Source organism: Rutilus rutilus (assembly GCF_951802725.1).
Source record: "Rutilus rutilus genome assembly, chromosome: 11".
Classification (NCBI taxonomy): Eukaryota; Metazoa; Chordata; class Actinopteri; order Cypriniformes; family Leuciscidae; genus Rutilus; species Rutilus rutilus.
In genome coordinates this window covers 30,523,248-30,541,031 of record NC_140216.1, presented here as the reverse complement: position 1 = coordinate 30,541,031, position 17,784 = coordinate 30,523,248, and the positions used below count along the sequence as shown (strand labels likewise).

The 17,784-nt window shown below is 37.4% G+C and overlaps 1 protein-coding gene across 6 annotated transcripts in view; it reads left to right on the top strand.

Annotated features, from left to right (window-relative positions):
• fam131ba (family with sequence similarity 131 member Ba) overlaps nt 1–12,590 on the top strand; it is a 33,584-nt gene extending 20,994 nt beyond the window's left edge. For 2 of the 6 annotated variants that reach the window (XM_084422972.1, XM_084422970.1), the window contains 6 exons: nt 2,561–2,654; nt 3,781–3,999; nt 6,808–6,948; nt 10,284–10,576; nt 11,720–11,977; nt 12,053–12,413. In XM_084422972.1, the coding sequence (XP_084279098.1) occupies nt 2,561–2,654; nt 3,781–3,999; nt 6,808–6,948; nt 10,284–10,576; nt 11,720–11,977; nt 12,053–12,280 (1,233 nt within the window). In that variant the 3' untranslated portion in view covers nt 12,281–12,413. Of the gene's footprint in view, nt 1–2,560; nt 2,664–3,780; nt 4,000–6,807; nt 6,949–10,283; nt 10,577–11,719; nt 11,978–12,052 lie in introns of all 6 variants that reach the window. The other 4 variants (XM_084422973.1, XM_084422974.1, XM_084422971.1 and 1 more) reach the window with 3 other exon arrangements.
• The last annotated feature ends 5,194 nt before the right edge of the window (nt 12,591–17,784 follow it).

Sequence of the window (17,784 nt, the reverse complement as noted above, 5' to 3'; positions counted from 1 at the left end):
GGAGTGAGCCAGCTCTCAGATTTCATCAAAAATATCTTAATTTGTGTTCCGAAGATGAACGAAGGTCTTACGGGGTTGGAACAACAAGAGGGTGAGTAATTACTGACAGAATTTTCATTTTTGGGTGAACTAACCCTTAAGAGCACTTAAAATGTATGATTACAAAATAAAAATCTGCAAGTTCTGCTTAAACATAAAATTTCTTAACTTAAAAATGATTTTGAATAATTATATAATAAATAAATAATTAAATAATTATCAAATTATTCGAGTTTTGGCAACTTATTCGGGTTTACAGTGTAATGTATTTTATGTTGTAGAATAAAACATGAAATATCTAGAGCTTGTGTTTACCACAGACCTATTTCATGCATTTACCCAACAAACAAACAAACAAACCCGTTGACAATGGAAGTTCAAAAATGCTATCTTGATTCTAGGGCTTAGGCCTCATTCATGCAGCAAATTAAAAATGTTTAATTACAGATCCACTGTAAAAAAAATCCCGTTGTTTTTACGGAAAAAAACTGGCAGCTGTGGTTACCAGAACAATACTGTAAAAAACACATCAAACCGTAAACATACTTACGGAGTTACATGTAAATTTAACATTTTAAACATGTATATTTAACATTGGATTTAAGTAATATGATATAATGTTAATTTATCAACCTATTGAAGTATTGATCTCTATTTTGTACCATAGTATTACACTGACAAACCAACAATCTCAGCAGTAATGAGAGTTACATGATTAATCAATGCTCATTACATGTAGGCTAGTTCTTCCACAACAAAGTTAAAATCAAAATATATAGAAGGTGCACAGTGTCATTCACACAAACATTAAACACCATCATGGTAACACACATGAAATTTTAAAAATACAATAAACATTAATTTAACAACATTAAATGTAATATAAAACCCTAATGTACATAACTGATTGATTATAAAAAAACTAAGAAAATATGACAAAACACAGTTATTTCAACAAAAATACATCAACTGTGAAGTGTCACGCATGGAATTGTGGGAATGTCAATTTACGTTTTTTCACTGTAAATTATACGACTTGTTCGTTTTTACTTCCAAAAACGGTAAATTTAACGGTATTTTACAGTAAAATTACATTAAATGTACCATTAGATCTATCACAGTTATTTACCGTATATAGTACGGAAACTTTCTGTTAACAAATTAACAGTTTTTTACTGTAGCATCTTTACAGTCTTTAACTGTTAAAATCACGATAATTTTTTACAGTGTCTGTATGAGTTTTTCTTCTTCTATGGAACACAAAAGGAACAATTTTGCATCATGTACTTGTTTTTTTACCCAAGCAATTACAGCGAATGCCAACTAGAGTCTGCCGACTTTAGTATCTTAAAGGTGCTGTGTATGACTCGCTTTGACTTACACTGTGTGTGCACTAAATTTCACCTTTACTGAAGCCATATGATAGTTTTGTATGAACTGAATTTACGTTGTTAACCGTTGTGACCAAATCATTGTGAACTGAATAAAATGATTAATTTTAAAGACTAAAGAATGGTTTGCTCATGAACTGAACATCATTATTTTTCAAATAAAGTAGAAAAAGGGCAAATGTGAAGATTCTCAGTGAGTTTGGTAATATGGTAAAGTCATGGCATGGTAAAAAAAAAAAAAATCAACAATCAAAATGACTTCCCTTCCCTCTTGCAGTGACATCTCTCTTTTCTCTGATGACATGTTTTCTGGTGCGAGGGCAGGACAACCTGTCAATCACATGAGATCGACCAATAGCAAACCACAACCATCCAATCAATTCCTGATAAACAAAATCAAGTCCCACCCTACATTTTTTCTTGTTCGAGAAGCCGTTGTACTTGATATACGTCACAATAAGGTAGACAAGACTATCACATCTACTGTTTCTTGCTGACTTTAAATTTTAGTCTGTTTCCATGCAAAGTTATTGAATAGCTTCAGAAGTTGTATGGAGCGAGCTTATGGTTCATTTCTTGTCATTTTGAAGTTTCACATCTTCAATTCTCATTGAATTTCATTGTATTAAAAATCATGACCAATACGACATGAGGGTGAGCAAATGATGACAAAATTTTCCTTTTTTGGCGAACTAACCCTTTTATGTGCTTTTAGTTTAAGTTGCTGCCAGCAACCGTAAACAGTCCACAGTTAAGCTAATGAACTATTTTACTTGACAGGAGGATTGTTTATTATGAATTATGATGAATAAATATAATTATTAATTGAGCCTTGGTCTTGGTGTCCTTCTCATTGCCATTGCCAGTGTATAATGAAAGTAATAAGCCAAATGAGGCCGTGTGTTACAGTGATTTTCGTGGCTTATTGCTTTAATCGATTTTTACTCCCACTTCCCTAACTAGCTGCTTCTCTAATGCTGCTTTCTTTTCTTTCTTTCCTTTCTTTCTTTCTTTCTTTCTTTCTTTCTTTCTTTCTTTCTTTCTTTCTTTCTTTCTTTCTTTCTTTCTTTCTTTCTTTTCTTTCTTTCTTTTCTTTCTTTCTTTCTTTCTTTCTTTCTTTCTTTCACCAGCTGTCCGTGGAGGACACCACCTCCATTTTGCCCCGTCTGAAGCGGAACTCTAACGCCTATGGGATTGGAGCTCTGGCTAAGTCCTCTCTGACAGGTGTGTCAGGTGTGTGTCTGTCTCGGTAGCTGGTAACCGACCCCATGTTGGCTCCAGAGGAGGAGATGGCGATTGGAGCCAACATGGCTGCCCCTGTGGGTCCCCCCCCCCCCCCCCTTTCCAGTTTCACCACCTGCCTCCTCCATTAATTAGTGCATGTCAATGGCCTCTTTAGCCATTGATGAAATCCCCAGTCAGATCCAACAAGAGTTCACAAAAAAAAAAAAAAAACTCCTGACGTAAGTGCACTATTCATCTTCACAAGCTTGCTGCTGGGAAACGCAGTCTTTCAGTGTGACGTCAGCTGTGTATTGTAGTGTGTTTTGTGGTTATGTGAGGTGTAGTGCTCTTTTGTGAAGTAAATTGTTGGACAGTAGTGTGTTGTGGTGTTGTTTTTTATAGATACTGCTCATTGTCACAACAGGTTTCTGGAAACGTAGGTATCTGAATATCTCTTGGTTTCATGTCCTGTATCTTTTGTATTTCTCTTGTTTTTCTTAAATGCTTGAAAATGGGGTGAAGTGCTCAAGTGATACCATTAGATTGTTTTTCCCCGGGAACAAATGGAGGTGATTTATCAGAGTATTTAAAGAGAGGCAGTCACTTCATCAGATGGGGTTTTTATCATTGTCAGCAGCCTTGAGAAAAAACACAACCATCAACGAGTTTACCCTCAGACTACCTTGTTTTTAAGCTCTCTTGCATTCAGAGGCTTATGTTTTAAACTAATGCATCTCGTTCAGATGAGAAATTTGCATGCTAATGAGCCATTTTGTTTAAAGGAAATGTTTAGACGTTTCTCTTTTGTCTCTAATTATTCCTACATGCATAAAAGCTTATGAATCTCATGTAATTCATTAGTTTTGTGAATAATGTATTTCTAAAGATGGTCAATCAATCGCATCTCTCTCACGCCTCGTGATCGATCAAATCAACAGGCTGTAGCTCATTCATAATCACTCATTCAGTTGTTATCATGCACAGTGCCTTGCACTAGTTTACTATAGGTGATTAATCAAAAGACACATATCCCATAATGCACTGCCTGGCCGCCTTCATTCGCCCCTCTCTGCAGCTCCATGTATATAGTCTGTGCAGATGCTGATTTGTGTTTTTCTCTCTTCAGGGGTTTCCAGATCAATGAAGGACAAAGTGACCAAGCCCACTGCTATGGCCCAGGGTCGCGTGGCCCATATGATTGAGTGGCAGAGCTGGGGTATACCATCTGCAGGGCCGGAAGGAGGAGCGGGCCGCTCCAACCTGAACCGCGAGAGAGAGAGACGGCTTGAAAATGACGCCTACAGTGACTTGAGTGACGGAGAAAAAGAGGCACGAATGGCAGCGGGTGAGATGTTTGACTGAAGATGTTGAGATGACTGAAAAGTGCAAATTGCTCATTAAAATCACATCCAATATCGGTCACACTTTAGAGTAGGGTACAATACTATTATTAGGCTACTCACTATTAACTAACTATTGACTCAATAAACTCCTACTGTTTATTAATAGTTAGTAAGGGAGTTGTTAAGTTTAGGTATTGTGTATTAGGCAGTGTGCGAAATACCCGTCAATATTCGTTGGGGTCCCCATCTCCCGATTGTTGCGCAATACCGATCTAAATTTTCTCAATATGCAGTAGGCCTATAACATTACAATATTTCATGGATGCAAGCCAAGACAATCAGTCTATAGCCTACATGACAACACACACACACACTTAACAATTTTTTTTTAAATCCAATATGCTATAGTAGGCCTATTCGTAAAGCAACACTAACATAGGAGGTTGCATTGGCTAAAGTTGTTTGGATGCATGTTGTTTTATAATAAGGAGAGGTAAAGTTGTGCATTACAATGCAGACATGAGAATAATTGGCACCAATCTGGCGCACTTACAATAGCAATCAACTGAATAAATGCCAGGTATAGCCTATGGGAGACTGGTAGGGTGACGAAAAATTCAGGACAGTCCCGAAATCTAAACTGTTGTCCCGAATCCCGAATCTGGCCCTAATTGTCCCGAAAATTATACTAAAGCAAAATCTTGAGTAGTTATTGTCTGATAAACATTAAAAACTGTCTGCGGAGGTTGAGTCGTCCTGCAACCAGCCCCTGCCGGCTGCTCATTGGCTGCAGAATCTTTTTTGTTTATTTTTTTGAAGTTCTAAAAAAATACCGTAGGCACGAATTTAGATATGCATTGATAAGCTAACTATCATTCGTTCCGTTGAAATATGCTGACGTCGGGCCTCCACAACCTAGGTAGGCTATACCTGTGTGAATTTAAAATTGTATTGTTTCTATTCATTTATCTAATTAATCTATATGCACAAAGACAATACGACCTTTTTGTCCCCTTTTTGTTTTAAGCCTTGATGAAGAGAGCGCAAGTTGCTGCAGCCGTGAGGACCGTGATGCACGCGTAAAGGAGTGATTGATTGTTCGCGGCACTGTGTACAAAAAAATACTTCACTACACAATTATTTAGTTATTTTCGTTTAAGCTTATTAGCGTTAGGCTATACTGAAAGGTCTGATTTACGCACTGTTACTTACAACAGTCATTGTTTTTCTTTTCTTTTCACAATGACATTTAAGTTCATGATTTTAATGTTGTTTTTTTGTGGCAGACTAAAGACTAATGCCAGACTGTTGATCTTTGAATAAAAATATGTTTGGTTCAGGTTTGAAATTCAGTATCTTTTATTATAGGCTACGCAGTCTAATATCATAGAAGCCCCCCATCCCATCACCCCAGACCCAAATTTTGCTTTAGAGGCTTTCAGGGAGTCTCACCCTGGTATTAGGGACGTAGAATATGGTCATGCAGAATAAGGCATTAATATGGGCTTTATAAGTACTAATAAACAGTCAATATCCTAATATGCATTCTAATAAGCAACTATTTAATAGTGAGAATTGGACCCTAAACTAAAGTGTTACCCAAATATCGTACAGTGCTAGTATTCAATAGTATTCAGTCTCATGCAGTTTTGCTTCTTTTTGCATTAAATTACTTTGCACCAATTGTCTTTGTATTATTAGCACAACATCATGGGCACTTTAAAGATGTATTTGATGTAAATAAATAGTTTTCAGGGACTAAAATCTGTGCAATATTTTATATAAAATTATAATAGCCTATTGTATATTTTACTAACAAGAACTTTCAGAAAATCAAATAATTTTAATAAGTTTTTTTTTTTTTTTTGGAACATGTAATATTATAAATGTCTTTAAAAGAAGTCTTGTCTGCTCACCAAGGCTGTTTATCAGTCTTCAGTGTCACATGATCCTTCAGAAATCATTCTAATGTGTTGATTTGGTGCTAAAATCTATTATTATCAATATTGAAAACAGTTGTGGAAAAATTGGAAACTATGATATTGTCACGGTGGCCATGTAGGCCTATATTAAATTTGATGAGTAATACTGAATGAACGATCAAGTTGAACCTTAAAAAACACCAAAGAGAACATATAATAATATCACAGAACCATATATTAACAAAAGACCCATAACCGAGTAAACTAAGGGCTCATATACACAGAGAGGATCATTAACGCAAACAAGGAACAGGTGAAAACTAATCAGTAACCATAGAGACCAACAGTAAACTAAAACTAAGGTAAAACAGAGATAGCACGTGAAGTAAACAGGACATGATAATGAAACTAAATAAGATATAAACGTGACAGATATATATTTTTCTTTACTTTCACTTTTCATCAAATGAATGCATCCTTGCTCTCTCATTGACAATTCCAGTCAAATCCGACTCTTGGTGATTCTATGGCCATCTCTTGCCATACGCGAGAGACTGACCATGAATTTTCTTGGCAGTATTTTTCCGGGATAGGTTTCCAGGTCTTTCCCCTACATGACTTGGGACTCACATGCATTCACCTCTATGGACAATTTTAGCATCTCCAATTCACCTATAGGCTACCGCATGTTTTTGGATTGTGGGGGAAACCCGAGGAAACCCACGCAGACACAGGGAGAACATACAAGCTCCACACAGAAAGGACTTCTGGCTCAGCTGGGACTTGAGCCAGGGACCCACAAAACTGCTATGAATATGTAAATATTTAAAATGTTTATCCAGTATATTTCATCTTTAAAATAAAAACCCATTATCCTACTTTTTGCAGGCATTTTGCAGCAGTTTGCCATCTCTGAGGCCACACTCTTAGCCTGGACCTCTATGGATGGAGACAGTTTCTGTGTGGACTCCAACCAGGGCAGCGTGGCTCACCTCAGTGAGGTTAACCAGGAGAGCATCACTAGCAGAGGTGAGGGTCACAAACAACTGTCATTCAGAATTACCACCTTGTGCCAGAACAGAATGCAGACATTGTTTTAATAAGGAACTATGTTTTCTGTTATGCTACATCAACGATTTGTCATTTTGCTTACTTTTGCTTGACTACAGATGAATAGAACAATCGTTTAAGCTACGGCTCAGATATTACAAGCACACACTTCTTAAGCTCATGCTTGCATGATTATTTCACTGGCAGTTTAAAACCTTGTGAATATTCAACCGCTCTTGCAGTAAGAACTGTTTGGATTTTTTGACTCATAACCAAACCTCTTTGTTTCTATGGAAGCTTGTTTCCGCCACAAAAAATAAAATAAATAATAATAATTGCGACTTTTTATCTCACAATTATGACTTTTTTTCTCACAATTGCGATATATCAAGTCAGAATTGTGACTTTTTTTCTCCGAAAAAAAGTAGCAATTCTGAGAAATAAAGTCGCAATTGCGAGATATAAAGTCAGAATTCTGAGATATAAAGTCAGAATTCTGAGAAAAAAAGTCGCAATTCTGAGAAATAAAGTCGCAATTGCGTGTTATAAAGTCAGAATTGCGAGATATAAAGTCAGAATTGCGAGATATAAAGTCAGAATTGCGTGAAATAAAGTCGCAATTGCGTCTTATAAAGTCAGAATTCAGACTTTTTTTCTCGCAATTGCGACTTTACATCACGCAATTCTGACTTTATAATACGCAATTGGGAGATATAAAGTCAGAATTGCATGATATAAAGTCGCAATTGCATGTTAGAAAGTCAGAATTGTGAGATAAACTATTCTGAGGTAAAAAAAAAAGAAAGAAAGTTTCCCCCCCTTAGAATTGGACTTTATATCTCACAATTGTGAGTTTATCTCACAATTCTGAGAAAATATGTCAGAATTGCGAGATATAAACTCGCAATTGCGTGTTATAAAGTCAGAATTGCGTGATATAAAGTCGCAATTGCGAGAAAAAAAGTCAGAATTCTGACTTTATAACACGCAATTGCGACTTTATATCTCACAATTCTGACTTTATAACGCACAATCGCGACTTTATTTCACGCAATTCTGACTTTGTATCTCGCAATTCTGAGAAATAAAGTCAGAATTGCGAGATGTAAACTCGCAATTGTGAGATAAAAAGTCGCAATTATCATTTAATTTTTTTTTATTTTGTGGCGGAAACAAGCTTCCATAGTTTCACTGATGTTAGCTCTTAGATATTTCTGCAGATTGTATTTATATTGTTTACCTAGCCTTGACTGATGTGCCTTGGAGTCCGTTTGACAGGTCTAGAGCGCATTGCCACCACTTTATTTAGTGTGTGGAAATGTGTCAGAGATGCCTGATAGCTGCAGGCCCAAAAGGCAATGGGGGAGAATCGCAACGCAGCGGCTTTCCTGAGGTTCAGCTGTCAGAGCTATAAGAAGCCAGGTTGCAGTGTAACACCAAACAAAAAGGATCTCTTCAGCCTGATTTTGTCAAAATAATGAGGATTTAATGTAGCGGAGTATTGTAACGATGAAAAATCATGATTGTTATAGTTTTGGAAATGGTATTAGAAAAGGCTTGTTCAAATGGGGGTTCATGAGATACGGAACGTCTAGAATTTTACAATATTAAGCAAACCTGCAATGATTAAATGTGTTAAATAATATATGTATTTATCGCACTTTCTATCTATCTATCTATCTATCTATCTATCTATCTATCTATCTATCTATCTATCTATCTATCTATCTATCTATCTATCTATCTATCTATCTATCTATCTATCTACAGACCCTTTCCAAAAAATTTGAATATCATGGAAAAGTTGATTTATTTCCATAATTCCATTCAAAACGTTAAACTTCCATAGATTATAGATTCAGGGCCCACAACTTAAACGATTTCAAGTATTTAGTTGTTTATTTGTACATAATGTGGGCTTCCAGCTCATAAAACCCACGAAAACAGGATTTCAAAAAATTTGAATATTACATGAAATCACACAGTAATTACAGTGATACCATGGTCATTTAACCAGGTTTTGGTTCTTTTGGCAGTGTGGGCAGGTGCAAATCCTGCTGGAAAATGAAGGAAGCATGAAGTGCTCTGAAAATGTCCTGGTAGACGGCTGCGTTGACTCTGGATTTAATAAAGCACAGTGGACCAAAGTCCTCTTTTCTGATGAGAGCAAATTTTGCATATCATTTGGAAACCAAGGTCCCAGAGTCTGGAGGAAGAATGGAGAGGCACACAATCCAAGATGCTTGAAGTCCAGTGTGAAGTTTCCACAGTCTGTGTTGGTTTGGGGAGCCATGTCATCGGCTGGTGTTGGTCCACTGTGCTGTCCACTCAACGCAGCCGTCTACCAGGACATTTTCAGAGCACTTCATGCTTCCTTCAGCAGACAAGCTTTATGGAGATGCTGACTTCATTTTTCAGCAGGATTTGCACCTGCCCACACTGCCAAAAGAACCAAAACCTGGTTCAATGACCATGGTATCACTGTGTAATTACTGTGTGATTTTTTGAAATCCTGTTTTCATGGGTTTTATGAGCTGGAAGCCCAAATTATGTACAAATAAACAACTAAATACTTGAAATCGTTTAAGTTGTGGGCCCTGAATCTATAATCTATGGAAGTTTAACGTTTTGAATGGAATTATGGAAATAAATAAACTTTTCCATGATATTCAAATTTTTTGGAAAGGGTCTGTATCTATCCTGTATAATCTGGTAACACTTTATTTTACAGTGTCCTTGTTACATATGTTATATGTACTTGCCATAGTAAAAACAGTAAATTATGCATAATTACATGCAACTAACCCTCGACCAAATCCTAATCCTACCCTAACCCTATAGTAAGTACATGTAGTTGCTTAATATTACTCAGTTCTTAAATATTTAATTACACTGTAACAATGACACCTTAAAATAAAGTGTAACCTACTTTATTTTACAGTGTTTTTGTTACATGTGTTACATGTAGTTACTATAGTAATAACTATAAATTATTCATAATTACATGCAACTAACCCTAAACCAAACCCTCATGCCAAACCTAACCCTATAGTAAGTACATGTAGATAATTAATATTACTCAGTACTTATATGTATAATTACACTGTAACACGGACACCTTCAAATAAAGTGTAGTCCTTTAATTTAATGTGATGTAGTTACATTGTACTTATTCAAAAAAGTTTAGGAATCCCTGGATTAGAACATAAAAAGAAATTCTCTCAGAAACCACTTTGGTTCCATCTGCATTTCATTTCTCCACTTCACCTTACGACCTTTCGTCTCTCTCCTTCATTTTCACGTCTGTCCTTCAGACCAGCCGTTGCATCATTCCTCTGCAGACGTGTGGCCTCACACTTACGTCTCCCAAGGCCTTTACTGTCTCTCCTCCTCTGATGCGTGGGAGCCAATCAGCAACGAGCCCTCAGGCATGGCCTCTCCCGCCGCCGGCTCTTACATCATGGGGGGCGGGGCTTCGGGTGAGGGTTTTGACGGCTCTACCCACTATCTGACGCAGCAGCAGTTGACGTTGCAGCAACAGAACAACCTACAGCAGTTCCAACAGTATCAGCAGTACCAGCAGCAGCAGCTCATGCAGTACCAACAGGTCAGAAAGCACACGCTGTCATGTTAACATGCTCAGAGGCACACTACAGAGTTATGTGGAGTACTACAACGTGATCTCTCGTAGCCGGGTGTTGTCAAAGGCTTTTAAATCATGGTTTTATTCTGTACATTTTATATGTCTCCTTTATTAAACACACCTGATTCAGACCAGTTCATTAGGAAAACGCTCCATGTACTGAACTGAGTGTGTTAGATTAGAGAGACATACGAAATATACAAAGCGTTGGGTCCCCAGAACCAGGATTAAAAAAAAACCTGGTCTACGGGATGGAGCTGTCGGGGGTCTCGCTGTTTTGAGAACAGCACTGACCATGACTGAAAAGGGTGACGGAGTGCAACTGTCATTTCTTGCATGTGATGAATCTAGAACATCTTACTGTAGGAAAACAATACACATTCAAAACACTATTCAGTTTGTCATTTAGCTTCTTTAGTTAGCTTGAAGTTTGCAGAATACTACCATTCAAAAGTTTGGGGTCAGCAAGATTTTTTTTTTTTTAAAGAAATTATTTATTCAGCGAGGATGACAACCAAAGGTGACATTAAAATATTTACATTGTTACATAAATATTATATTTTAAATAAATCCTGATCTTTTAAATCATTAAAAATCCTGAAATATTAAGCATTACTGTTTTCAACATTGATAATGATAAAAAATTTGCATATTAGAATAACTTCTGAAGAATCATGAGACACTGACTGAAGACTGGAATAATGGCTGCGGAAATTAGATTCAATATCTTTAAATACTGTTTTTAATACTGTAAATAGTAAACAGCTATTATAAACTGTAATTATATTTCAAAATATTACTGTTTTACTTTGTGTTTGATCAAATAAATGCAGCCTTGGTGAGCAAAAAAGACTTTTTTCCAAATTCATCAGTAAATAAACTTAGAATATGTTGTTTTTATAATAAATAATAAATACATAACCAATTTGAATCAATAGGTTTACACACAAAAAAACATTTTCATCATTTGCTACGCTCCTTGGGATTGTAGTTCACTCCCTCATAAAAGATGTTCAGTATGCACTTTTGTACTTCGTCAAATTGAAGTGTTTTACCAATTATCACTTCATATATTCTCAATTCTTTTTCTCATGCTTTCTCTTGAAGTCATTGGAACATCGACTGCACAGCGCCTCACACTCCTTACAAGCCACGCCCAACAGCACTATTCACAGTTTGGGTCTGCCCACTCACCCGAGACTAGCTGACCTGTGGGCGGCGGCTCAGGTGGAGCCCCATCAGGTGGAGTTGATGGGACACATGGGCTTGTCCACGGCTGATATGGGCATGGGGGAAGTGTACGGCGAGGAATCTGTCATGGAGACCGAATGCATCCCGGAGCAGCAAGAGGAGGAGGAAGTCAAGGTAGGATATTTAATTTCTACATCATTCACCATTTTATGTTAACATCATAAAAAAAAAAAATCTCTCTCTCTCAAGGAGGATGACATAACACTTACCCTTGAACCCGAGCCGACATCCGTAATTTCCGTCCTGACACAGAGAGAGGACTCCACCCCAGCTGGGGTCATGAGTCCAGGAAGAGCACCAGCACAGCCAATGGCTGAGCACATGACCTACGAGGTCACATCCTGCTTCATCCAATCACCGGAGGAGAAGGAAGAAGAGATGGAGGATGGGGCCATGGTTATTGTGGCAACCAACTGAAATTGAGGGCCAGCTGAAAGGACGGAGCGAGGAACATAAAAAACGAAACTGTCTGTGAAATTATCAAACCAATTAAGCTATTGTATATGCCCTTTTACCCCAGATGTGTACTCGTACAAACTGTTACATCAGAACAGATTTATTCGTTATAAACGCTGAAAGAGTGCTCTCTCAGAACTGCGGACGCATATAGAGACCAAACGTCGGGATGATGCGTTATAATATAACGTATTATGTGCTCCTGCCGTTTTATTACGGGAGTGCTGAAGTCCAAGGCTGTTTGCGAATGAAAACAAAGAGTGCAATACTGAGAAATCAATACAACCAAAAGAAAGTGCATGCGTTTTTTGAGTATTTAAGTGACTGAATTAACAGTATCAACATAGTAATAATATATATATTGATTTTTGTAATAAAACTAAAAGCCAATGAAACAATATGTATTTGTATATATGTATGTACTGTATGTATGTTAGTACGAATGTATGAATGTGTCTTTAAAGGTATATTCTGAAAAAAAAAAAAAAAACGTTACGAATTTGCTGTTTGCGTGAAGTGTCCCCTATGTACCTCCAACACACACACACACACACACACACACACACACACACACACACACACACACACACACACACACACACACACACACACACACACACACACACACACAATTTTCGTTCTTAATATAACCAAGCACAATACTGCCCAAATGGAAACAGTGCTGCCCTTTTCAACATCTTAACTGTATTGTTACTAAGACTTATGCACTACTATGGACATAAACGAATGTATTGCCCATCTTCTTTAGCGACAGACCAGTTCTGTCCTAACAATTTTTTTTTCAGTTCTACTTCATTTTTTCATCGATGTCTGTGTTGATCTGTTTGTGTACTGCCTGGCTGAGCTGCTCAATGTTGATTTGCACTGAACAACAAAAAGAAAAACTGAAGAGTCATCATCGTCATTCCGGGAAGTTCCATCAATCTTCTCTTGCAAAAAGATGAGGAAACTTTGGATACTTTTAATCCGTTGAGTCTGAGACTACAGGAAACTAAATTGGGAATCCTGAAGACAACTCATGGATCCATCCATTTCAAGTTTTGTTGAACTATTTGCTTCATGCGTATTTTCCATGTTAAGTTGTCGCTTTCGAATCCTGTAGCTGACATAATACAAAGAGATAAACTCATTACCTCAGTAAAATCATGTGGTAATGGGCTAATTGACATGTTTGGTCAGAGTATGTTTTTGTCATGACAGACCGTATGACTGTGGAAAGAAGTGAAAAGAAGGTGCTTTTCTGGTTTGTGCTTGCAGGCTTTCCACTAATTATTTAATAAGCTGTAATTTAAATACCCGCTGCAGAAAGAAGTGCCCTCGACTACTAGCGTGCACATCTAAATCTTTGTCGATACTTGTATACGTTCCAAAAGAGAGAGCGAAAAAAACGTGTTTTGGATGTGGCAACATTAACACTAATTTAGATTTAGAAACCATTTGGTTTAGCAATGATTTATATTCTTTGAGGATTTTGAAAGTTTTGATTAATGTCGTTATGCAATACTGAGGCAACATTTATTTTTCTATACTAACGAGGCCTGCAAGTTGTCATTCTTTGTGATATTTCGAACACCGTAGGACTAGTATCTGCTGAGGGAGAGTCATTTTAAATTGCTGTATTTGGATCGAAATTCAAAACCAGACAAAATTAGAAAGAAGTGAAAAATCTCTTGTGTTCAATGAACAAATCACATTCTTTGGAAAATACACCTTTAGCATCTTCGATGTAAGAGCTCTTTGTGAAATGTCCAAAGGATGGCAACATTAATAGCTGACAGCAATGATGTCACAAAGTCATAATTCTGTCATACTCTGTGAAATATGATGCATTTAGTGCAAAATGACAAAGAAATGCGGTGAAATCAGAATGGGATTTCTGATTATTGAGGAATAAAAAAATAAAGCTATAGGTAGCGATCTTGCAGTTTCTTCAACTCCATTCGGTGTCATCATGTAACCTCATTCAAATCATGTGCATTTTAATGTGCTGTAAATAAAATCCTAATTGTGAAGCACTGTCTCATTTGTTAATGGATTTAGAGATTGATAAATGTTCAGTAACGAGAAATAGGATAGAAATATATAAGAATATTCTCTCACTATGACGACCCAGTGAACAAGAGTTCGTCCCGGACGAGCCCCCATTTTGTTACAGCCTGTAGCTCAAAAGGCCGCAACAAAGAAGGAACACAAAAATTCGCCAAAATTAACTCAAGGTTTATTAACAAAATAGAAAATAAGACACAAAACAGGTGTTAATGTAACCGTCAGTAAGATCAGTAATGTAGAGTAAAATGCATGCATGGAATGTAATGTGCCATAGCCATGGTGCAGGAGCACAAAAGATAATTAAAATCACAAAATCCAAAAGAAAAATGCAGCCTCCTAAAGGGTGGCAAATGGCTCCTTTTAAAGGACACAAGGATATAGAAGTCAAGTGTGTGTAATGAAGCCATTAATGAAGCATGGCTCAACAATAAGGACTGCCCGATGGCCCTTTCATGTCTTCTTGCGCTTGAACGGACATATTCATAAAAAATCACGTCAAAAAATGCCGGTCTCTGCGAGTATCCTAGTAAACATAGTCTGTTATATCTTAAGTAAACATAAACAGTTGAGAAAGAAAACGCATGTATAACAGTATATTGGATCCGTGCAGCTCTTAAAGTGACATCAGCTTAATAAACCTGCTGCTGTCTTTGTTTTAATGTTAATCAATCAATAAAGGACAAAAAAAACAAAAAAATCACTCACTGCTCCTCACTATTTTACACTTGATCATTAATTTTCTATACCTGAAAATGACTCTTAGACTTACCTGAAAAACATGAAATGCAGTGTTTAATTTATTTGTATGTTTGTTCTATTGTATTTGTGCTATTGCTCATAATTAGACTATTTGTAATTTGTTTTTATTTTATTACTGATAGTTTACTTGTCTTTAACAATATATATTTAGTTAATATATAGTTTAGGCTAGTCATTTTTGGTGTCACAACTTTATTTATTAAGGTTATGGGTCAAAAACAATGGAGACAACAACTAGGCCTATTTTATTTATTTATTACCTTTTTTGTGTGGGGCCACACATTTTTTTTAACCACTGGCCCTACCAGGCCAATAGAAAAATCCTTAGTGTTAAAGGGATAGTTCACTTTGAAATTAAATTTGTGATATGTTTTAGCTTACCTCAAGGGCATCCAAGATGTAGGTATCTTTGTTTCCGCAGTAGTTTCAATTTTGATATTTGTAGGTCAAACCGTTCTTGTCTGTCAGTCATATAATGCAGGTCTATGGTCACCACCTCAAAGAGCATGCACAGAGAAAGACATGCGCAGACTAAGCCAGAACGCGCGCACGTCACACACCAGGAAGCGCACGCGCCCTCAGATCACTTGGACGTGGTTGTGTACAAGAGGTAAAAACGATATAAATACTGTTCCGTTTTCTCACACAAACCGCTCGTTTCGTGTCTTAGGCCATCAATGTGTACTTACGATGGGGAATTGTTTAATTTGGACTTCTCTGTGCATGCTCTTTGAGGTGGTGACCATAGACCTGCATTATATGACTGACAGACAATAACAGAAACGGTTTGACCTAAAAATATCAAAATTTAAACTACTGCGGAAACAAAGACACCTACATCTTGGATGCCCTTAAGGTAAGCTAAAACATACCAAAATATAATTTCAAAGTGAACTATCCCTTTAAGTCCTGTGAAGTTTAAAATGTGAATGCCATAAAAGTTTTTTTATTTAAATTTGTCACTGTTTATTGAATTGTTATTTATTCCTAGAAGATACCAAGATTGAATGGTTTTAGATATATAAATATCCTTTCTCCTAAGGTAAACTACAAATTTTAAACAACGAGACAAAAACAACATCATTAACCTTTTAGAAATTACTTTATAATACATTTTTTTGTCAATTTCTCATCACGTCAAGAGGGAAAGAGATGAATAAATAAATTAATAAATAAGACAAAAACAAACAAGCAAAAATTTAGGGAAATAAAGTGACAGCTCACTGACTAAACAGACACAAAAATCACATTAAATTACCTGAAACATTTAATCGAAGACAGTAGATAACATGAACCAACATAGATTGTTCATAAATAGCAGAGTCCATGGTTTAAAGACATGAGAGACACCTGAGAGAGAGTTTTGAGAGAAAAGATTGATAGATGACAGCAGGACATGAAGGGTTTTATTAAGAGACGATAGTGTGCACACCCTGAATTTTAATTGCTGAAAAATGAATAACTCGAAAAGGGCATGAGGAGAATATGTTTCAGGTGAAAAGTAGGTTCAGATTTTGAAAAGGTTCACAATGTGCCACCTGCTGGCCACATTTTGTTTCAGATATTTTTGAAAACAACATACGTATAATGCAGTGAAAATGTTCCTTGTTTGAAATGTCTTGGATTTGTTGTAATTTTTTGCTCATTTGGTAATATAAAAAGGGTTCAGACCCTTTAATAAAGGGTGCATATGAAAATGTCCAGGTGCATGAAGACTTTAAGTGCTTTTATGAGGTCTGAAAGAATGTCACAGACTGCCGTATGTAAACCTGATTTAGCATTATCAGCATAATTTATGCCACCAAGGAAAATGTTAATGTTTCAGCTATATAAAACGTCTCGGTTACGTATGGTAACCTACGTTCCCTGAAAGAGGGAACGGAGACGTTCGTCGGAGGGATCCGACAGAAATGGGATCTTTGCAGAGAGACCAATCTACTTCGAGAGAAACTAAACGAGCCAATGCACATTGGTATGCGATAATTGCGCAAGCTGCTTCTATCATGCAGTGCGGGTATATAATGAGCATCAGGTGCAACGCAGCTTTGGTTTTCGCTGAGGAGCCGAGCCAGGGACCCGGTCATCTGCAGCGATGGTACAACAACATGGCGACGGGACGAACGTCTCCGTTCCCTCTTTCAGGGAATGTGGGTTACCATACGTAACCGAGACGTTCCCTTTTAATGTCGGTCACTCCAACGTTCGTCGGAGGGATCCGACAGAAATGTGATCCCTACCAACACGCCATGTTGTTGGCCCTTCCAGTGCCCTGCATAAGCCTCACTTCTCTCCCTTTATTAGGGGCAGAAGCTTATGTGGGAAGTCCTGGCCACTGATGTTCTGCAAGACCCACTCAGTGAGAACATTGGATAACACTGGGAAAGCGTGCCCTTCCTAGGGGAAGGAGAACGCTGCGGAAGCCACGACCTGCCCACGGGGAGGTAACATGTGGAGAATACACATATGGACTAGCCAAGCAGGGTAGTGCATCATATGGAAGTCTCTGGGGTGGTTCCAGCCTAATCCAAGGGGGGAAGCGCACCGGCAGAGACAGCTGAGGGGGCTCTGCCAAAGGAAAGACACTGGCTAGCCGACAGGGTAGCCGTACCGTGGAATTTTACACATATGGGGTCGCC